Genomic DNA, 24445 nt, shown 5'->3' with positions numbered 1-24445 from the left:
ATATTGCACTAGGCGAAACGATATGCTAACAGATAGTTTTATACAATGATGTTGGAGATTTCTACCACTCTACCCGTGACTTTTTTTTTATTTGACTGGATGGCAAACAAGCAAGTGGGTCTCCTGATGGTAAGAGATTACCGCCGCCTATTGGATATTGCAGATGCGTTGCCAACCTAGAGGCCTAAGATGGGATACCTCAAGTGCCAGTAATTTCACCAGCTGTCTTACTCTCCACGCCGAAACACAACAGTGCAAGCACTGCTGCTTCACGGCAGGATTAGCGAGCAAGATGGTGGTAGCAATCCGGGCGGACCTTGCACAAGGTCCTACGACCTGATACTTCATCACTTAGAAGACAGACATTTTTAGAAGTATTTGGCAAAAGTTTTTGAACCTTGATCTATATTACCTTGCTTCTCCACTACAAACTACCACGGCTATGTCCGGTGTATGTGTGTTCGTTTGTTTGGTAACCTAACCACTAACAAATTGTTACGTGATGTAGACCAGATTGATTGGATAACCTCTAATGAGCTCCCAACATTATAATAATGAATATTGAAATATCGGAAGCTCATTAAAAGTAATCATGGTCTTTACCCCGTAACAAATAATAGGTATATCTAGTTTAAATAACCGATAATCATCAGCTAAAACTTTTATATAAATAAAATAATGATAATTTATTTATTTATTTTTGATGTATTGTTTAGGTAAATTTAAATTTTTCGATCCTTTTATCTTTCCATTGTAGTGTCTGCTCTTGTTTCTGTTGTCCTTTCAATCATTCAAAGGTCAACTGGAAGAGATCCCTTTAAGGGATAAACTTTCGCCTTGGTACATCTCTTTGTCTTTCATGTGTTTTATGTACAACAATAAAGAGTTACAATACCAATACCATTAATGATCGGTTACTATGTGGGACATTCACAAAAGGACACAGCCAATAAACACATTGTTCTAGTTATTATAAAAATATCGTTTATTTTCCAACACTACATCCATTTTTTCATGCATTACTAACAACATATACTACTTTCAAACATTGATTTGTCACAGTTTTGTAGTGGCAAATCAATGCAAGGGCAACACAAATTAGTGTTCACTACACAAAGAAAATAAAGATCACAGAATTATGAAGACATAGATAATTATATACCTTATTTATTACCCTCTTACTGTACTTTCAAATACTTAAACCTACTTACTGTTATAATTGTAAAACTTTGATATTGGTCACATAAAGTAAAAACAACATTATCTTAAAAAGTACTTAAAGTATCCGCTACAGTCTTAGTAAATTCAAAATAAAAACATCTATGAAACAATATTTCAAGATTTATAATCATTAATTAATACAGGGACAGGATACAATTTCTCTTAAAATGCTGACTGGCAGTGGTGGAAACAAATATATACCCACAATATTGCAATTCAATTACACATAACATTGCATCGCAAGGCCTGCCTGCCGACACAAGCGCTCAGCCCCGCTGGTTTCCACATTAATACTAAGAGGTACAGGCCACCACAATTACGTTCTAAACAAGTTAATGCTACACTTTGTACCAATTTTTGTGCGCGTGATTAAAATATGTACACTATATACATAAATAAACAGAGTGGACTTAACAATATGCAGCTTGATTCTTAATCAATGATATTTACGTATGTGCTAACCTGACAGGAATAATTTTGATACCAGTTGTGTCCCTAGGCATATCAGTAATGAATATCACAGTAGAAAGTCTTGCACAACTTGTTTATACTATTTACAAAACTAACACTAGGTACATACATACATGATTATATAAACATAACATCGTTTAAGTACTTAAGCAGTTAGATTCGCCCTGCAAACCATTTCAATAAATCATAGTTCATAAAAAAACAATAATAAATGCATCGTGCCTCGGCAAGACCTTTTTAGCAAATACCGGACTGCCGCGGTCATAATCATAAATTAAGTTAGCCCGACGAATCTAATAATGCACGGTACAACTCTGCACTACCTATTATTTACGGACTTAGTATTAATGTGGACCTAAGACTAGCCGATCGGGACATAATAAAATAAATATCTGCATTACAGACACAAGCACCTAAATATTCTACCAAGTCGGAAAAGACGCATAAAACCGTTATTTGAGTAAGTTTCTGATACTGTAAGTAAACTCTTATTTCATTTGTTTGTCTCATTTGTCTCGTTTATTTCATTTGTATATTTGCGGTGTCACAAATTCATCCCAACAAGTCCTTTTAAACTTTATAAACTTTGATTCCAAAGTTGTAATAAGTTCTTGTATATTATTCGTTTCACACAGTAAATAAAATACTCTCCAATAAAATAAAAAAAATTAAGTAGCAATTTCGAGAACCCGATCCAAAACATGCCAGTGGTAAGTCACTCACTTGTTTGATTTATTTTCTAACATTAAAATATAGAAAAATCTTAAAAATTTGAACATCTATAATTGACTCTAAACTTGCGGCTAAAACGACTATAAAGCGGGTAATGGGCCCTCTTAATGTAAACATTGCTGGCATCGTAATAAAAATTTACCCTCCAGAGAATTCAATAAATTCGTTATCTAAAATTACAGGAATTTGAAACAGTGATATTTTCTATAACCGACGAAGTAAAACAATTAAGACTGTACAGTAACAATTATCAAAAACATTTCAACAAAACGAGTAAGGCCTATAATACAGCGATTTGGTGGAGATCATTGATAAAGGATAAAATTCTTACGACGAAACAAATATACATTATGAATATTGTACTTTATTTAAACATTCGGAAAATGTTATTAGTTTTGTATAACATAGTTAAACAACTAATACTTCAATATTACGATAGGTACTAATATTTGAGCTTGAAATCTCTAAGACATCCAATATTGATATTCCAAGAAATTTAATGAATAATTTCTTCATGTTTAATATTAATTTGTAAACTTATTAGTCCCGTTGATTAAGTATAAAAATTAAATGACGTTTCCATAATATTAAAATCCGTGAAATATCAATAAAAAAGTTCATGTTCCAGTCTTCATTGCAAGTACAGTCTGTGAGATCTCAGAAAGTCATTCGTGCTTCATCGGCAACCTTTGGATAATGTGATATAGATATTTTCCGACGAAAAACGAAGGCCTTTGTAAGATGTCAATGCTGTACATACACATATCTATAATAAAAATACAAGTAAATGTCAAATGATAAAAAAGAGGTTAATAATACTTCACATAAAATGACGGTTAACCATGATAAGTATGGGTGTGGCCTGTAATATGAGCAAATAATTAAAACATAGATCATACTCGTCAAAATAAACAACATTAGTTCAGCGACTTTTAAAAATAATTAGTTTTTTATTTTTTATTACACTTTAAAGTTTATTCGAAGAAGCAATGTAAAGCAAAAATGCTGGATGTTTGTAGCGTGACAGGCCACGTCAGTTGTATTTTAGGATGGCATACATTGTATGAAAATTTGTATGAAAAAAGGAAAATCCAAAGACTCCATTATTTTTAAAAGCTACTAATGTTGTTCAGTTTGACGAGTATGATCTATGTTTTAATTATTTGCTCGTATTACAGGCCACACCCGGTATAAGATATAAGTTAACCAAACCTCGTGCATTAACACGGCACTCAGCAGGGAAGAACTAGCCCAATGAATAGAAAAGATTCCCGAAAATTCTTAAAACATAAATGAGAAATACTTTCTGTCAATAAAGTAAAATAAGCGTGTAATTAATATAGACTACACAATTATATATAACATTTTAAACATAGCATTCGAGATAGCGCTCAAACTTCACTATTCACCAGAATCATACTGAATTTACGATCATGTCAATAACATTTTCCGAATGCGCGAGCAATTCTTAATCTAAATAAACACACAAAAATATACAATCTAGAACATTATTGTTATAGACATCACATTTGATAGGACACTTGTATTAGTCTAGCTGATAAAATTCGTTGCGACCCTGGATACAATCCTCGAATACTCCGGTTGCCATTGGAACACGTGCAATTTTTACTTTCAATATAAATAAAAATTGGAAGGAATGTATCGTCTCGATGTAGGTGGGATGCAGTTTACTGTAATGCGTCGAACTGCGCGGCCAGGCGAATGCGGCCTGGGAATAACAGAATCTTCTTAGAACTACGTAACTTGATAAACAGGGATGAAAATACTAACAAATAATACGCTGATTCAAACTTAAACAATTATATTATAAGGTAAAAGTAATGAAAGGTATAGTTATTCGTATACGTACGTTTACTTTCCTGCACGAGCAGAGCCGTGGGCGCGGGGAGGGCGCTCGCCGGAGGAGAACACCAAATACTGGTTTTCGGAGATTCAAATACGCGTGAACCCTGAAAAGATAGTCATAGAATCTTAGCATAAACAGATTTTACAAGCTTTTATTTACGAATGAGTTTCGTGAATGACATTATTTAACTGTATTAAAAATGTTCAAAATTCGATTGTTTTATAAAATTAGAGTTTGTCAAAGGTAACCGGCAGCATGAAAAAATAAATATATATTTGTTTTTGAGACTGAGCAGTTGTTGGCGAAATGGAAATAGGCCTGAAAATTTATAATATTGTGTTGGGACTTTTTTCTTGGTCGTTACATCTGATTTGTCGTTACTGGTGTCTATAAACGATTTTGACTGTAAGATAGGATGACATTGCAAGTAAGACAAAAAGGTTGTCCTAAAAATTTAGAAACTGAATGTTTAAAAATTTCACCATCCCCATACAAAATGATTAGACATAGTAACACGTCCGAGTGTGCTTCCACTTTGGGAACATTTTGAATAAGCACGGACACATTTTGGGGGCACCCGGACGGGGAAGGGGTTAAGTTTTATCGATCAGCTGTACCTTTTGTCCGGGCGGCGTGTCGTGCAGCGAGTAATCCTCGCGCGGCGGCAGGTCGCGGCAGCGCGGCACCGCCACGCCGGGGCCCAGCGCCCAGCGCGCGCCCGCCTCCAGGAACACCTCGCGGTAGTGCCGGAGGAACTCCACCACGCTCTCGAAACCTGAGAAACATCATTATTAACACTTAAGTAGGTCGGACTAAAATTTACACTGTAGAAAGAAATCAGGTGCGTTACTCGCGTAGTTTATTAAACATGAAAAAAAAACCATGGATCTTTAAGGTTTTACTGTAATTTATAGGTGCTGTACTATTTCTGTATTTTTTGTATCGCCTATAATGTGGGTAGTTTAGATTCAAAATAGCAATTGCAGCTGACAGTAAAATGTTTGAGAGGCAAACGATCGTGATATTTATTTCTTATCGGCTGTTTCCCGCGGCTTCACCCCCGTTCGTCTTTTTTTTTAATTTTGTAATGCACAAACCTTGTCCTAACAATAACGAACACAACAAAAATATAATTATCCAATTGTGCCGTCGTTCGGAAGTTATGCGGTTACATACATTTCGGCGATTTAAAAAAAAATAGATATAGATAGATATATAAGATAACATAAGAAAGATAATAATAAGATAAGATAGAATTTTAAAAATAAATTAGCTGTTACTAGATGCGAGCAGAAGGCCAACCATACATTAGTTAATTTAAAAAAATCGGCTGTGTCCAAAAACTTCTTTAGTAAATTTATTCCGTAAAAAAAAGACCATCAAATTAAATCATACGAAAGTCATATGCCGCACAGACGTAATGTCTGGCGCGCGTGTTTCACTTATTTTAAAACATGTAGTAAAGGGTATCTCACCTAAATCCGCGCACGGGAACATGGGCTCGAATCGGTTAGTGTATTCAACAAACACGGCCATAGCAAGCATTGGCTCCGCCTTATCCGCCAGTATCTGCGCCACGCGCCACACGAGCCGCCACGCCGGCGTCAGCTGCAGCCGCCGGTTCGCGCACGTCACCACCCCCGCCGCCATCAAATTGCGCAAATCAGGATCACAGTTGCGAATTTTCCGGAAAGCGCACGAAAAGTACTCTTCGGTGGAACCGCGCGCTACGCTCCGGTCAGCAGATAACACGGCACAAGCGGCGAGGCAAGATATCACCCATTGCGGGGCCTCGCCCGGCGCACGGACGAAGCCAGATTCTATACAACCGCCGGTCGCGTAAACTAATTCTTCCAAGGTCGAGGTATTGAGGACGTCGGGTTGAGGGATCGCTCCGAATTGGGCTGCGTAGGCACTGGGGAGCGTTTCTATGGTAACCGGGCCTAGGGCTTTCAGTCTCTGCGCCATGACGGCACGAGCGGTTCTATAGGCGAGACGGACACCCCGCTCGCCGCTGGCTTCGGTGTAAACGGTGACTGCGTCAGGGATTACTTCCAAGAGATCGACGAGTTTCACGCAGCCATAGTGTGCAACGCGCAGCTGAGAGCCGAAGTGAGCGTGGTATGCGGGCACGAAGCGGGAGAATTCCATCTATGAACAAATAATGCATGTCGTGAGTTGTGAAAGGTGTTCAAATGTAATTCAGTCACAAACAACTTAAGTTCCCGTATCGAAAATACAAACTGAGACATGGATGCACAGAAAAACCAGAAAGAGACCAGCGCTGGGAATCGAACCCAGGGCCTCAGCATTCCGTGTTGCGTGCTATAACCCCTACACCACCGCTGGACACAACCGTAAAAGTAACAAATTTGGAGTTGAAATAAAAAATACAAAAAGACTCCAAAAAACCAATCAACGTATAGTTGTAAAACATCACCACTCGATCTGCTGCTCTATAAATTACAAAACTAACAGCAACAAATATAAATTAGGTGTTGAGATCATCTAAAATAAAAAACTTTGCTTGCTTTTCACCAACCATAACTGTTCAATGTTTGTAATAAAACGTGCATTGACTGTACTCTTTCTCCAGTGTCACTGGACTCACAATTGGTAAAAAACAACTATATAAGAAAGTTGACTTACTCTCAAATTAGGCGTATAGCACAGCAACTCGACAGCTTGCACCGCGAATTGCACCGAACGTCCCTTCTCCTCCGGCGTGGGCGTACGTCGCGGCAGGGCGACCGTACCATCGGGAGACACTACAACAGTCCCTGGCGTCACCCGCTGCATCAGTTCACCTAGCGTGCACACTCCGTAGTCCGCGGGAGAGAACGCTTTGCCAAAAGTCTCTTGGTACAGAGTTGGTATGTCGGTGGGACGGACAGCGCGGCCAGGCACGGCTTTGAGCAGTTTAAGTAGATCTACGGTCCACCGGCGACCCTGGGCCGCTGCTGATATGGTAATAATTCGATATGACCCCGAGCCTAGGACCTGTGGACAAAAATAGGATTATTGTCTACGCGTTCGCCTTGGAAATTTCACTTCTCTCATTTCTCTTCTTTAATTGGTCGTTTGTTAAAGGACCGTCGCATTGATCGAACCGTCGGTTTAGTCGTTACTGTCTTAAAGTATCCAACGTTCCGAAAAAAACATTTTATTCGTTGAAAAACTGGATTTTAAGGCCTGTCCGTGTCGTAAAAGGACCATGACCGCATGGGTTTAATTTACTCATTTTTTACCAGATTGGCTGATAATGATAATAAAAAAGCTAGTTACGTTCTTTTAGCTTATCATTGACCATATGACCATATACAAAAGAGCAGTTGGAATTAGATTACTTTTCATTAATAAATACGCTAGGTAAACATACCACTATGGTGCTGCTAAGAGCGGAGAGCAATTCCGGCAGTTTGGTGAATCCGTAGTCGGCGACGCGGCACTGCCGACCGAAATGATGGTGGAAAGCGGGGATAAGTCTGTGGACAAACATAGTATATTAGGATCATTATTCGTGCGTTCGTTGCTAATCATTTTCGTGAACACTTTTCTGTAAAAATGCAAACATTTGAACGTAGAACCACCTCCTTTTTTGAAGTCGATTAAAATAGTATAATATTCTGATTCAGTTTTTCAGTTATCTACTCTGGGGTAGAGGTACAGGAACTCTTTAACAAATAATCGAAAACGACATCAAATTTACAATTAATTTGTAATAATGTGACCACGAAATTGAGGCGGTTGAAACGCTCATTAATAATAACCTTTTAATGAAATTTAAACATGGTCCATTCTCCATTTTACCAATTAGTAAATAAAATAACTTAAATTAATGAATGAAAAATTCTAAAGTACAGCTTTGCTTTTAATCACATGGAACAAAATGAACTTTCAAATCTACCGATGCATATTGATGCCGAAATTGTTGGCTTTGGAAAGAAAACATTTATTCATGACATGGGAAAAATAAATAAAGTAAACAATGCGCATGTCACGAACCATATCAACGCATATCTTGACCATCAAGTCATCCATCAACATCATACATTAAAAAAAAAACATTAAAATAAGGTACTAATCAGTACCACACCCGCAAAGTTTTTTTTTAGCTTTCACTCTAAAATAACTGTTTTGGTTTATACTTATGGTTAGGTTAAGAAGAAACGACTTCATGTTATTTGCTACTCTAAATTATGTTAAGTACTTTTGAAGTGCCTTTAGAAGATTTGATCTAGTGTTTTTTTTTTACCAAAGCAAATAAATACTAACAATACTAAGCTCGCGTGGGAACTACGGCCGAAGCCCTCTCATTCTGAAAGGTCTGTCCCTAGCGTTGGGACGAATATATGTCGGGATGATGATGACGATGATGATGATGATGATGATGAATACTCACTTGCTGAACGGTATGCAACAACGCGGCGCGGCGCGCAACAAGTCGATCAACTCTCGCTCGAACAGCGCCAGCATCGGCTCTAGAGCGGGCGCGGTGCGCGGCCGCTCGCGCTCGCTCGATCGGGAACTCTCGCCTGAGAACAACGTAGTATTGGTTAAACTTTTCAACGACATACAGATGTAGTGAATAATGTTTTGCCATCGTATTTTGCCGGATAAGTTCGTATTTATATTGCTTTCTCATTGCTTGGAAGTTAAGCCACTAGCGTCTTTGAGAAATTAACTTCATTTGAACTGTCGAATGCTCTCTAAAAGTTACCAGATATCAAAAATAACACAGAGTCAATACAGTCAGTCGTGTTGTTAATACAGATTTGGCCTTCTGGAATATCACATACCTATCACGTGATCGGGATATACACAAGTAAAATCTAGCTGTACTCACTGGGGGGTGCGGGTGCGTCGGGGCGCACGAGGTGGCGCGAGGGGCTGTCGCGCAGCTCCACGCCGGCCGCCGCGTGCAGCAGTAATTCCAGCGGGACGCCGCGCCGCGCGTCGTACGCGAATGCGCTGAACTGCGCCTCATAACACTCCACGAAGCTAAAAGGAACGGTATGTCAGTTGCAAGCCATTAAAAACTACTTAAACAATGCTGGAGACAGAATTTCATTTTATTCATACTAAACTTGTTTATAATTGAGAATAGCCAGATATTAAGCTATCGACGGCGCCAGCTAGATCAAAACGAAAGCCACAAACCTTAACAACGGCAATTTTCCCCCATGGCTATCAAGCAGCGCCAAAGTATTCTTTGCCAGCACCGATATCTCCATAAACACGGGCTGCAGGATACGGCTCCCGTCCTCATGGCCGGTACTCAATCCGCCGTGAATGTGGCACTTCCAAGGCGCTTCCTCCATGTCCAGCTCCGTAACAGGCGTGAGATCAGTCAGCTGAACCAACCTTCCATAACCCTCGTGAATGATCACGGTATCTTTCAGTCGAGCAATATCAGACGTAGTGAGCGCGCAGCAATGGCGACTAGCATATGCGTCTCTCAATCTTAATAAAGGCAGGGCGTGATTGGTTTGATCCAAGAGTATGGCTCTCAGTCTCGCGCGAAGTACCTCCTGATTCGGTGCTGGGGATGGCCTTCCCAAAGCTAACTCTAATCGGCGTCCAGTCCACTGGTTATCTAAGCGCCGTTTGTGCACACGAGCGATGGCAAGCCTGGCGTCCCACTCCGAACGGAGTACAACAGTAGCTATTGGCCCATCATTATAGACCCACACCAGTACTTTGATCACTGGAACGTACTGGCTAAAGAGTTTGGTTAACATGTTTTGTATGACGGCGGGATCGAAAGGCGGGAGGTTGGTGACAGTTAGTTCGGCGGTGGTGTCATCACATTCGCTGTTTTGATCGCTGAAGGAGGCAGAAGAGTTCCACGGCGAGACCGCGCGGCTCTGGCTGTTGTCGCGGTGCCGGCTGTCGTCGCCGCTATTGCTGGACGAACAACCTGAACGGTCCAAGTTCGCGGAGCCTGCCAGAAAAAAGATATCAATTCACGTAGCTATACTTTTTTAAAGTGCAGTTTCAAGGTGATGCAGGCAGCTTCCAATAGAAACAACTGGAGGTCTATGAGAGGTGTTCAACAGTGGACGTCGCTGATGTCATGATGATGATGAGCCCTGTGTATATGTGTACGTACCGTGCATCCCACGGATACGGCGGGGGCGCGGCGCGGGCGGCGGGCAGAAGTCAAGCGGCGGTGGCGTCGGCGCCGGCAGCTGCTGCAGCGCCAGCGCCCACTCCGGCGCCACCGACGGAGGCCGCGGCTGAGCGCCCTCTGCCGCCGTCTAAAGATAAACACTAACATTACGCCTTTTGTCTACACTCACCCACAAAACAAAAAGCACAAAATAACTTCATAACAAACTTGATTTGCTCCTCCCCGCAGTACCTAGTGCGGTCAAGCTTTGAGAATTAACGCGCACACGTTTTTTGACGTGAAAAATCACGGTTGATTCGCCGTCTGTAGTCACGGTCGTCATTGTTATAAAAGATTACTGTAGAAGCTTGTATACAGACGCGGTGGCGCTACGGCACGTTTTATATTTACTGTGTCGTGTACAAGCTCGCAAGCGTATTCTACAGCGTGGTTAACGGCAAGACATGTTTTTTACGCAGAAAACCCCGAAAACAGTGTTGTTAACTGTCCCATTCACTTTGAAATTCAAATGTGATAATTAAAAAGTATATTTTATCCTGGACATTTGTCATCATCACGGTCACAGGTGTGTAGTGATGCTACTTTCACACGACAGCAGGATACTACTACTTTTTGAACGTACACTTCTCTCTTGACACTGATCTATCTATCTCGGCGTCCCACTCACTGCCGAGTGCCAGATTACGTACTTTGCCGCGATGCCGACGCTTCTGTGACATACGCCCATCGGCGTCCGCGGCATCCGAGATGAAATGGAAGTAAAAAAACAGTGTTTGCTATCCTAAAACCGACAACAGCTGGACATTCTAAAAGTTAAATGTAGGCTTATACATTTACCACAGGACTTTCTGCTCCGAATATACCATGAAAAATCTTCATTAGAAATTGGACGCCCATCGGCGTCTGCGGCATTATATTAGTGTCCACTAAGACGCCGATGGGCGTTAATGGCGCTGAATGGGGTAAACATTAGCAGTACTATGCTGTCTATTGTTAGTAGCTTAACTAACCTGTATGACGGGCGGCGGCAGAAAAGGCAGCGACGGCTCGGACGCCGAAGGCAACGAGCCGGTACTGTAGCCCTCGTCGCTCGAGTACGCGTGGAAAGAAGGCGGCAGCCCGCGCGAGTACCGCGTGCTGATCTTGAGACCGAACACGTCCTCGCCGTCCATGCGTTTCAAGGCCCTGAAGAATACAAATAATCCATAGTAATATAATCCATACCAGGGGTTTCCAATCCCTTCCATACTACGTTCCCTTTACAAGTTGTAATTGCTTTGCGACGCCCTTATAAAAGAAAACAGACGTAAACTAGATACGCGTGCCAGGCCCTTATAATAATTAGCTTTTGCCCGCGGCTTCGGCCGCGTGGAATTCGGTTATCGCGCGCTGTTCCCTCGGGAACTGTGCATTTTCCCGGGATAAAAAGTAGCCTATGTCACTCTCTGGCCCATAAACTATCTCTATGACAAAAATTACGTCAATCCGTCGCTCCGTTTCGACGTAAAAGACTGACAAACATACACACAAACACACACACTTTCGCATTTATAATATTAAGTATGGATAAAAGTTGCTCACATTTCAATTTTATATTACATGGTACCAAAGGCCTCTTCATGTTGGCTTCGGCCCCATAAACCCTTTTCCAGGCATAGTGCATACAGCGACCATATAAATGTACACAAATATTGGACCTTGCTAAATTTACAATATGGTACAGTCTAGTTCATAAACTTGTGAACAACATTTTGATCAAAAATATCTGAACACGACTCTATTGTTAACGCCGTAGAAACGTGTTCAGATATTTTTGATCACAGATTTGCTCACAAGTTTGTGAACTCGACTGTACAAAATCTATCGAAGTCATTAAAAATATACAGAGAGAGGAAGAGAGAGGAAGAGAGAGGAAGAGAGAGGGAGGGAGGGAGGGAGGGAGAGAGAGAAAGAGAGAGGGAGAGAGTGAAAGAGAGTGAGAGAGGGGGGGGAGGGAGGGAGAGAGAGAGAAATATAGCCAGCTTATCTAAATTCGCGGGTCCTGGGGGTTAATATCTTTAAAATGACCGGGTCCCCAAGGGCCAAGGGCCCATGATCAGAAATCCGTACCAACAATAATAATAATATTAAGCATTTATTTCAGAAAACATGTTTTCATAAAAATAAGTTTCCTTAAACTTATTACAACTAGTACGAGAACGCCAGACGCCTCGAGGCGTTACGATGCAGTTTGGGAACCTCCGCTTTATACTAGCTGTTGTCCGCGTCCGCGACTTTTGCGATGAATTCATTAATCGCGCAACCTTCAACACCTACAATAATCTGTCCGCGCAATTGCAGACTTTTGTAAGTAAACTCCTGATACAATCTTACGTAAGATTAAACCGTTAAAATCTTGTCGGAAGTACGATCTTTATCTGTTCGGACAACAATGGTTGTTGGGGCCGAAAGGTTCTCGAGAGGAGACCGCGGATCGGCAACCGCAGCGTGGGACGTCTACCAACGAGATGGCCGGATGACCTGGTTAAAGTCGCAGGTTCTCGGTGGATGCAAGCCGCTTCCAACCGAGGCAACTGGAGGTCTATGGGGGAGGCCTATGTCCAGCATTGGACATCATGATGATGATTGATGCTGATGAATGACGACCCTTCTTAGGTTATTAAACTATTTTCATATTCATTTCATTCCGCTCGGTTGAGTACCTACTTTACGTACTTTTGTACGAAAGCGTAACAAACGAACAAACTATTATATTTAATTTACTTAGGTATCTAATTATTTATGTATTAAATAATCGAGTCTTAACCTTTTCACGCTTAAACCGCTGAACAGATTTAGATGAAATTTGGTATCGAGATAGTTTGAAACTCTGGGTAATACTTAGGATAGTTTTTATCTCAGATAAATGCGTTCAGGATAGCGATAAATAAAACCGTCCCAGACAAAGTTGCGGGCAACAGCTAGTCAGTTTTTACGATTCAGGTTAGGCCAGCATCCTAAAAACATTAATTAATGCGCCATGTCAAAAAATATTGGTCTCTGTTTTTTTCTTTTGTCAAAAAACAAAAAAATATACAGAAACCATATAACCAATTAAAGTTCCGTGTGACATAACACCGTGCAACGTCACACTCCCGAACTTTGACGTGCTTCTTTGTTATTTTTTGATGAGTTTATTTAAATATCTAACATTGCCAAAGAAAAACACGATTCAACAAAAAAAAGTAACTCCAAGATTCGCTCGGTCGCCCAAGTAGGTACCTACTGGTAATTAAGAGCGATTAAATCCCTGAGAAACCGCCAACATTGCAACGGTTACAAGGTCAACAACCTTGGATTATTTTAAATTCATTTGGTAAGTCATCTACCCTCAATAACCCCCGATCAGCTGTGCAGGGGCCATCTTGGATTCAGACCGTTATGAATGGATATTTGAAGCAGACATTATTTGTAATTATATATGAAAAAAATATTTCACTTAAAATACAACAATAATTCAATATTTGGTGAGAATATCAGACCTATCGAGACACACTAGTTTATTCTCTATTTTAATAGTAATATCATACTATTATAATCGAAATTGTGAATTTTCATACAGACAACGACACAAATGAGTCTACTTTTCCGTAGAATAAGATAAAAAAATACGTCTTTATAGCTGCTTTTGCCGATAAGTGTACGCATACTTCACGAGACAAAACGAGCACAAAAACTGTTAATATCCGCATTAACAGCGATTCTGTAGGACCGAATAAAACTTAATTCCGATGAAATTAAATACGAAACAAACCTAACATAAAATGTCTCTTAAGCTAAGTTTAGACGAAGCCAGCGCTGGCTTGTTATTGGCCTCGCATAAACAGTATTTCAAGACCGAAAGCGCTAGCTGCCGGCACTGGCAGGAATAGAGGGCCAGCCTATTTTTCGAGCCAGTTACCTCCTCCCGCGTACCCCACAACCCCCATGCACCACACCACAAGAATAATCCAGGAAGCCAGTTGGAGCCATCTAAACAACACGGGTCAGGCCAGCACTGGCTTATCTGAGGACTGGCACCAGCGTTACAGGCGTCGTCTAAACTTTGCTTTATAGCAATTAATCCATGCATGACAAAAACTGTACCTAATTCTTAATCGGTTCTAATCAACAGTTAAGCGATAACAAACAGCTTAAGCTGGATTATACAAGAACTAGCGGAAAAACGGTTATTACAAACCTACAAAAAATACGTGTAAAAAGTGTGTAAATCCTTACCCTGAGACTAGCATAATTCACTTATTTATAATCAATAAATAGTAGGCGTTCAACGCCTATAACATTAAACTATGAATAGACACGATGAATGGTTACTGAAGGCCGTTATTTCTTAAAATTTTCAATGTATAGTAAAAAATCACTGTTTCTGGCTTGTGTCTGACGATGCAATGGCCGTTTAGATGCAGAACTGGCGACTGTGTAACTCTACCCTAAAAATGAGGGTGGATACACATCGCTCCAAGTGAATGACTGCCAACGGCACAGTGCCGATAACCGCATTAGACGGAATAAAAGGATACGATCAGAATTACGAAACTAAGGCCGCCCACTAATGTCATTTTTTTCACTATAACTTATTTACTATTTTTTTAGGGATGATATTCAATATTGCAATGATTTGATAATGCAATGTTTGGCTGAACAAAATCTTGATTTGGTTGTATCAAAGCCTATCGGTCGCGTTGCTTAAACAAGGTATAGGCATGTTTCAAAGAAATATGAATTTACAACTTAGCAACAGGTGTTTTATTGTAGCTCTTAGGTTTTAGTAATCTATCGTTTCCAATAAAAATGGTAGGTATACGCACTAACAGCTCACCGGTAACTGAACGAAAATAAAGCACATTTTAAGAAAACAACAAGTACTTAAACGTTAATCACGTCAATTTAGAGCTTTGAACTTGAAGAGGAAATAAAAAGGAAGACATTTTTATAATTTACGACATTCATTCATTATTTAGATATTGACTGTCTTTTTTTTTTATTCGACTGGATGGCAAACGAGCAGGTGAGTCTCCTGATGGTAAGAGATCTCCACCGCCCATAGACACCTGCAACACCAGGGGGATTGCAGATGCGTTGCCAGCCTAGAGGCCTAAGATGGGATACCTCAAGTGCCAGTAATTTCACCGGCTGTCTTGCTCTCCACGCCGAAACACACCAGTGCAAGCACTTCTGCTTCACGGCAGGCACAAAGATGAAGCGTGTCAAAGTTCGGGAGTGGGGAACTGTGACGTCACTCTTTAGTAAAAAGTATGCGTATGGGTGACGGACGTCCAACTAAACTTTAACCGGCTATAATATGTCCATAATTTTTTGTTTAATTTACAAAAGAAAAAACAAGTCTGATATTTTTGAAAATATAACTAACTGACCTAAGTCCTAAGTATATATTTTTGGGAATCTAACCTAATCAATGGTGTCTTAAATCCTCTAGCCGGTTTAGGCACGCGTGGGAAGCATTATGGTGATGTTAAAAACATACCTAGCAGCATGGTCCGGTGTAGGGAACCGTAGCATGGCCGTTGAAGCCATGACTCGTAGTACTTTCCCGCCGCAATTATCCGCGAGGCGACGCAGCCGCCTGGACACCCTATCCGGCGTCTGATCCACGGGCAGATTCACTACTTCGATCTCGCATATCGGGGCTTCCTCGTCTTCGGTTTGGCTAAGGGTCTGTGGGATAAAGGCACTCCATCATCACGTTTTCGGTATGATTTTTCATATGACCATGAGACCGCGCTGAAGCTACGTGGGAAACGGTGCAAAAAATAAATACTGCATTTCATGTACGCACTTAATACAGGGTGACTCCTTACTTATAACAAAAACTTAATATTTTTTTACATACAAGTTTTTACCTAATCTAAATGAACAGAGTAATAATAAAATATTTCTGTTCTCCACTTAAAGAGTCAGTCACCCGTATTTGACCACCAATCAAGCGACTCCCCCTATATTATTTCGTATGGCAATACCGAGCTGTAACGTCATGTTTGCCGATCCGAACTATTCATATATTTATTTATTTGAAAAGCAACTAAATATAAAAATTTACAGTTAATTGAACATGAATCTGGTATTCAGAGCTAAAATAAAGTTTTTTATTATTATTAAAGTTATATACTCACAAATCAAATCCTGGAATTTGACTATTTACCTTTGGATTTCTAGGCAGATGCGCAGTCAAGTCATTATAAGAGTAATGGGACGAAGCACAAGTTATAAGGGCGGAGGACGTGTTTTGCTTATGCACCAGTATCACTTCCATATTTTTCCTGGCGGAAAAACATACCAATTAACATTACACTTAATTATACAAAATCTAAGCTAAAAACTTAAATCATTCTAATATCTTACTGATCTATACAAGGTTTTATGAAACTAACTACAGACCCCCCCCCCCCGGCTTCGCACGCATGAAACATAACGGTTTATAATAAAAGATGATCAAGAATTAATCAAACTTGCGCAACAATCTGATGAGATATTAAAAACATCTCTTTAAAAAAGAGGTATAAAAAGTAAAAGCAGTGAACAAGTCGAGTCACAAAAACTTTAACTGTTACTTGTGAAACAACCAAGACCAGGCTCAGGCCTGAAATGTCTGTTTTCCTAAAATGTACAATTCCCAAAACGTTTGCGTTTTCACAATGTTAGCACTTCTATTTTGTCAGCTTTCTCAGAATGTCTGCTATTTAAAATGTGTACAATCTCAGGAAGTCGTCTATTCCTAATGTTTACATTCCTATAATATTAGCATTACTATAATTTCTGCTTTCCCGTTACGTTCACTTTTTTAAATACTAATAAAACTATAGACTTGTAATTCTAAACTGTCATTCTTGGAGACGGGCAATTTTAAATAGCTGACATTTTGAGAAGCTGACATTATGGAAAAGACGTGTTGACATTCTGAAAAGTAGACATTTTGCGAAAAATACATTTTAGGAAAACGGATATTTCAGGCCTGAGCCCAAGACCATTTTACATACATTAATTGAATTCCACAATGTCTAATGTACTTGGCAAATTCAATGAACTATAAACAACTACTTTGCTCACCCGCGACCTAACGATAGCTACGTCTATGTAACATATGTGTTCATGTTCATGTAGTTTCCCCACCTCCACGCTGTAAACACGCGCGTATGACCATCATCAAATTATGCTGACGCGTTTCGAACGCAACCAATCTCTCTGGTGATGAACTCTGGTTGAGTTCGAAACGCGTCAGCATAATGTAATGGTGATGACAGTTGGGTTTGTGCGATTTGTGTGTGTTCTTACAGTGTGGAGGCGGAGGATCTGCATGAACACATTTGTATCATAGACGTAGCTATCGATCGAAAGGTCGCGAGTGAGCAAAATAGTTGTTTATAGTTCATTAAATATGGAACTTCGCAAAGTGATCCCAGATTCAATAAATTATTGTAAATTTTACACGCTTTCTGTACTCATACCTATGTCTAAAATCACTTAAGTCAGCAGCAAAGTTAATGTCTCCTGATATTAGGAGCAATGAGGCAGGGGCAGAATGGAGCTCCCCGAACCGTCTCATACACTGCCTCAACTTCTCGTCGGCCGCATTCTTTTGCGTGCCACATACATGAATTAAGCTTACCTGTGAGAGGATAAATAAATATTAAAATAGTATGCAAGGTTTTTGTTTTCAATTCTCATTATAACTCTTTGAAAGTGAGTAATAGTTATTTGAGTCACAAGAGAGCAAAATGATGTATTTACGGCGAGAGCGGTACATTGAATCCAGAATGCAGCGAAGGATTCTAAAGTAGAATCCTGAGCGTAATGAGGGATTCAAGCGTTAACACCCAAGATGAAAATAATTTTGCTCGTGAGTGACTCATACAACTTTTCACACTGAGTATGACGAAAATTTAAATAAAACAATTCTAAATATAATTAAAGAGCAACCAGCATAGAAAATGGCGTGGTTTTACAATTATCAACTTCAAAAAATTGCATTTGCAAAAAAACACTTAGAAAAGCTTTGAATAGAAAAGTTGCACTTCAATCCCTCTCGTCAGGGAGGAAAAGTTACTTTTCTGAATGAAAGAAGTGAAAAAGTTAAATTTCTTCTATGCTTTTCAAGGAACATTAAGTGGGGTTTACTGACAACTTTACTGACTCACTCAGTCACGCATTTTACCGAAATAAGAACAATATGATAAATTTTGTCTTGAATTTTTTAACAGACATCACAAAAAGTGTCTTTAATCTGGTTATTTTTATTCCAATTCCAAAAATGCATGGCCCACTCATTCTTTTCATTCAATGGATTTCATGCATGAGATATTATTATTACAAAATAATTATTTTGAAATGTTCAATATGTAAAAAAAAAGTTACAAAAATGTTACAAACTGGCAACATTTCTGACTGGTGGCAGGCAAGTGAAGTCAGCAAATTCAATCCTAATATTCAGTGAAACACAAATAGTCCAAAATTAATTGCACATCAAATAAATAATTGCCTATCAATTTATTCTCATCATTTATTTAACTTTGTACATCAATTGATTTATTTAAATACAAATAAACTTAACTGCAGATAATTCGAAAATATACATCTACACTAACTACACAAAAATACTACAATCATATCAAAAATACTGACTCCACAGCAAATTAACTACAGCGTGCGTACTCGTAGATGATACTCATTCTCATAGCAAAATAACTTTTACTGTCAATTTGGCACCGGAAAATTAGGTACGACGACGAGCGGAGCGAAAAGGAGCGTTAGGTATGGTGAGCAAAGCGAGTGCGCCGCGGCAGCGGCCTGCGAAGCGCCAGAACCTTATTTATTTAGGAAATAATTTGGTCCCTACTAGTGCTGGTTATGTAAAAAGTATATACATGCTGAAAATAAATTGATATGTAATTAATAGGGCTCGGAATTTTGCGTGCGACTATTGACAGGTTGTAGGGAGATGTTATCGACAAATCGATATATTTTTTTAAATTAAATAAAACCTCAAACTTTACGATGATACTCGTACGTACGTTTTTCAGCGTTCAATAATGAAAAAACTTCCAAATATTGGAAAGTTTAATCCGTTTAATCCACTCAAATTACTTTATTGGAATCACTATAATTACGAATACCTACCTTTATATTTTATTACTTGAGAAAAGCTCCCTCTGGGACTACTTAACGTTAGGTAGCTTGTTTGCCTACCCTTTGATAAAATAAAAGAGAAATTATTTTTTTGTATTTCTTCAGTTCTTACCATAGCCAATATAAAGTATTTTATAATAATAATATTCCAAGCGAAAATATATTTACAATTATGTATTAAAGTTACAAAAAAACTATCGATTTGTCGATAACATCGATAAAAAGTGGTGCTCTCTCCCTACAATCTGTCAATAGCCGCACGCAAAATTCCGGGCCCTAGTAATTAATTATATATTTGTTGTGCAAAAACAGAAGCTATATTTAAAAAAAAAGAGTTACAAGGTGTGATGTGCGTTAGTCATTATTAGCTGTGCAATAATAAGTGCTTAACTTTAAGATAAATAGCGGTACGACACGAATATAATTTGCAGTTTATTATGTAATATTTTGAGTGGAGTATTTTGCTGTGCAATCAGTAATTTTGATGTGAATTGGGCACAGACCTTATATCGAGATAGACGAAAAGAGCGCTTCAAACTGTATGAGAACTAGCGTGCGTTAGTCAAATTAAGCTGTTAAGTAGGCTCGACTTTTTTAGTAATAAATACCGCGGTACGAAACGAATGTAATTTGCAGTTTTAGGTACTTTATGGATCAAATTTATACACGCAAGTTAAAGACTCGAATTTCAAAGCGCATTAGGTGACAAAACTTTGACCGTGGATCAAACTTTCACCGTAATTTTGCATAGGTGACAAAATTGACCGTGGCGCAGTTAAACTCGATCAAAGCGCATTTTGGTATAGACGTAAAAGAGCGCTTCAAAATAGGTTTTGAGATGTAGCGTGTCGCTTTTAAAAAGAGTTACAAGGTGTGATGTGCGTTAGTCATTATTAGCTGTGCAATAATAAGTGCTTAACTTTAAGATAAATAGCGGTACGAAACGAATATAATTTGCAGTTTATTATGTAATATTTTGAGTGGAGTATTTTGCTGTGCAATCAGTAATTTTGATGTGAATTGGGCACAGACCTTATATCGAGATAGACGAAAAGAGCGCTTCAAACTGTATGAGCTAGCGTGTCGAATTTTTCGTACCTACGATGACGTCACGACCGAGATTTAGTGATGGGAAATCAAGACCGCACGGTACTGATTCAATGGCGCGCGGAACCGCTTCAAAGGCGTGCCGCCGCGACTCGAGCGGCGGCTTTTTCAAAGCGCATCGCGGTTTTAGGTCGGACAAAACTTTGACCGTGGATCAAACTTTCTTTATACACGCAAAGTTGTTAAACCCTTAAGGTCTATCGCGATAATAAGGTCTGTGGAATTCGTTTTTTTTTTGGATAAAAAAAGACGTTTTTTGATGTGCGTTTAAATACTACCCTTTATTGAATGAATGAAAAACTAACTAAGTATGGAAAAAGGAGTATAGTATTTAATTTGAGTAATTTTTTACTTTATACATAATATCTCATGGAATAATACCTGTAATCAATTCATAAATGTTATATTGTTCCAAAATTATTGCAAATTAACACTTTAAATCATACAATAATTTGTGTTTAAACATATTTCCACATTTTTTGCTTGTCTAATTATTCTTTATTGCATTTAATACATATAATAATTAGTCTACAACAAATAGAAGCAATATATTATTATTTGCAATCTTTTGAAAACATCTACTTAGGAGTGGCATAAACACTTGTTGTGGTCTATAAACTATCTTTAAAGTTTATATTATAACCTCTTGGGGTTCAAAATGATAATGATAATACTAGTACATATTATTAGCAATAGATAAATTATATCTTTTGAAAATGGAATAAAGTTAAGATTGGTTTTGGAATCTCTTTGTATTTTTTATTTCAATTCCAAATTTTTGTTAAGTACTTTTTTGTTTTTTTTTTCGATATGGTATAAAGTGTCGTTTTCTCTGTATCATTCAAATTAACAAAAAAAAAACAACTATCTATGAGACATTAAGATTTAAATTTCAATGTCAATTTTTGTTGTATGGTGGGTCGCAGGAGGATAATTATAATTAGCAAGCAATCGGCAGCACATTGAATGCAATTTTCATTTACATAATATCTGTGCAGTAGACTCAACTAAGTTAATTATTTGTCTATTATATTATAGTAAAAGTTCCAAAGTTATTATTTACTAGCTGTTACCCGCGAGTCCGTCCGCATAGAATTTGGTTTTCGCTATCCTGGGGGAACTATGCAATTTACCGGGATAAAAACTATCCTATGTCCTTCCCTGGGACGCAAACTATCTATATACGGAATTTCATCTAACTTGGTTCAGCAGTTTAGATGTGATGAAGTAACAAACAAACAAATAGACTTACAACTTTGTATATATGTTACAACCAATCAACAAGATTTGATGTGTGTATATTGAATGTGCATATGAGCATTTCAAGAGACACTGGTTTTGGTACAAAATAGGACTTATGAATTGTTTTTTTTTTAATTCTATCAATAAAGTAATGTATCTACTCTTACTCCAAAATAGTATAAATAAACATTACACAAAATCCACAGGATGTAGTAGAGAAAAAAATGAATTACAACAAGGGTGAAACTTTTGGGCTACTAATTTCTTGTTGACATCCCATAAGTCTGCCAAGGAAATTATAGCAAAATAAATTATAAAAGGTTCCATCCTTGTGTGTTTCCTCAACTGTACAGTCATGATCTTCAATTTGTGACCCATTTTCAAAACCTTTGAATTGTCATACAAGATGATGGATTTCTTAAGTGAATCACAAAAATTAACATATTCCCTGTCCCATGAGGCAAATATACCTCATGTGTGACTTTTCTGGTACATCCAAGAGACACATGTAGCCAAGTCATTAAGTAATTATGCTTATAAAAAGTATGTCTTTTGAACTGGTAAACTAAGTAAGTACATACAAACATTTTGACTGTATTTAAAATAAGAGTAGCAGAACAATGAAAAAAGAATACTTACTTGAGCATCATTGAGTTCCTGGAGCCTCTGAGGCGATTCCTTTCTCACATCACAGACCACCACAAAGTCTGCTTCTCTTCTTCCCGTTAAAAATTTGGCACGGATTGCTGCTACCACGTCTATGGCAGAGCAACCTCTAGGCACCTGAAGAAAACATAACCTATTTCATCAATTTGTCAATGAAAATTGAAGCCACATGTTCTTGCGCTACATTATTCAAGAAAAATAAGCTTAACAGATTAAATTACTTAACTAAAGGTGATTTATGGCAAGAACAGAAAATTGTACTGACAAGTGTATTGATCATTGCAATGACTTTAAATAAATTATTGCAATCAATGATATATATACACAGTCATATTTTAACCTCGAAAGTCCAGACTTTTTTATCATACCTACATAGTTCTACAGACCGAGCATTATTACCTTATGGAAATTTATATCTTTATACCTTATGGAAAATGCTAGTTACGCTATATTGCAGTATCACTGCTGATTTGGCAGTAATTCTTACAGTTGATTTAGCATTACGTCGGCCTAATTAGGTAACCTTCTAAGTCCATTTGGACTAAATTTACAGGTCATTCAGAAAACTGCATAAAATCTTCAATCGTCACGTAATCAAAATTTTGAAAATCCCGTTTGTAGCTATGACTAAACTTGATATTTTAAAGATATAATAAACAGCATATCTTACACAAATCACAGGAAATGAATAAAAATGGGTATTTTGCAGGTTTTCGAGTTGAATGTTTGTTAACCTTAATTAGGCCAACATTAGCATTAGCATTAGCATTAGTTCAGCAGGTTAAGCATGATGCAAATAGTTAGCAAATTGGGTTCCATTAATTATAGCAAGACTTATGGTATTTACTTTTAATTAAATAAAAGTAACAAATCAGTCACCTGGCAATTTTCAATGTCCCAAAATATTCCCAGAGGCACATTCAAATTAGACCTCTGCTTGTGATGCCGAAACCTGGATCTCACACGGGTTCGATCCACACTGAACACTCCCTCATCTTTCATTACACAACTTTCTTCATCCGAAGACTCGTCATCAGATACATCTACAAATAAAATTAATGCTTGAGTAAATAATCTTAACAGTTTTTCTAGGTGCAGTTTTGAAAAAGTAGGACCGGTCATGTTGGTGATACTGTACTACACTAATAAGTAATATAATAAGAATAGGTGACACTTTATATCTCACTAGAATCTTAAGTATGGTAAACAAGGCTATCTCGTTTCATTATACGGAAGTTGTTGTAAATGACACTAGTTCAAACCACAAAACTGAGACATGCACTTATTTGGACATATTTCTTCAAAGTCGCGGTAAATACAATAATTTGTAACATCCAATTTAAGCAGAATAATCACCATTGTATCCCCACGTAACGTATCGACTGTTACCTAACTAAAAAATACCTTTGTATCGAACGCACCTGTTATCCAAAGACGGGGAGGCAGAGGTATTTTCATGGCTGGACTAGATGTACAATTGCTAGCCAGACCTTGGGCAGAATGACTTCTCGTTCCCTTATTGCTACAACCTTCGTTATTCTTCGTCAAATTCATCATGCGTAATAATTGGCTATACGTGACGAATACAAAACTTATCTCTCACTCAGCATATGCTAAACAAAGCAAAATTAGACCATCAATGTAATACACAAACGATTACAAACATGTCATACATTTAATGTACAAATACATTGCTATCTACGCAAGATTCATTAAATCACGGGCTTTGCGTCTTAACATTTAAAACAAATATATACAAAACGTAAAAATAAGATCGACGATCTCTACGCCATAATCGTTTCGAATCGTATCTCTACCACAGACTT

The 24445-nt window shown here is 38.4% G+C and overlaps 1 protein-coding gene across 1 annotated transcript; it reads right to left on the bottom strand.

Moving 5' to 3' along the window:
* Window positions 1-1257: 1257 nt before the first annotated feature.
* Marf1 (meiosis regulator and mRNA stability factor 1-like protein) lies at window positions 1258-24445 on the bottom strand. The gene is made up of 17 exons (XM_074089133.1): window positions 24041-24445; window positions 23499-23662; window positions 22593-22736; window positions 17927-18087; window positions 16624-16741; window positions 15949-16139; window positions 11435-11609; window positions 10404-10551; window positions 9452-10235; window positions 9138-9292; window positions 8694-8826; window positions 7671-7776; window positions 6941-7291; window positions 5767-6442; window positions 4909-5066; window positions 4295-4394; window positions 1258-4153 (listed from the first exon to the last, which is right to left on the bottom strand). Exons 1-17 carry the CDS (start codon window positions 24174-24176, stop codon window positions 4113-4115), a joined length of 3741 nt encoding a protein of 1246 aa, XP_073945234.1. The 5' UTR covers window positions 24177-24445; the 3' UTR covers window positions 1258-4112.

This window comes from Choristoneura fumiferana, chromosome 6 (genome assembly GCF_025370935.1).
Source record: "Choristoneura fumiferana chromosome 6, NRCan_CFum_1, whole genome shotgun sequence".
NCBI lineage: Eukaryota > Metazoa > Arthropoda > Insecta > Lepidoptera > Tortricidae > Choristoneura > Choristoneura fumiferana.
The sequence above is the reverse complement of the archived record's forward strand: the minus strand, read 5'-3'. Positions and strand labels throughout refer to the sequence as shown.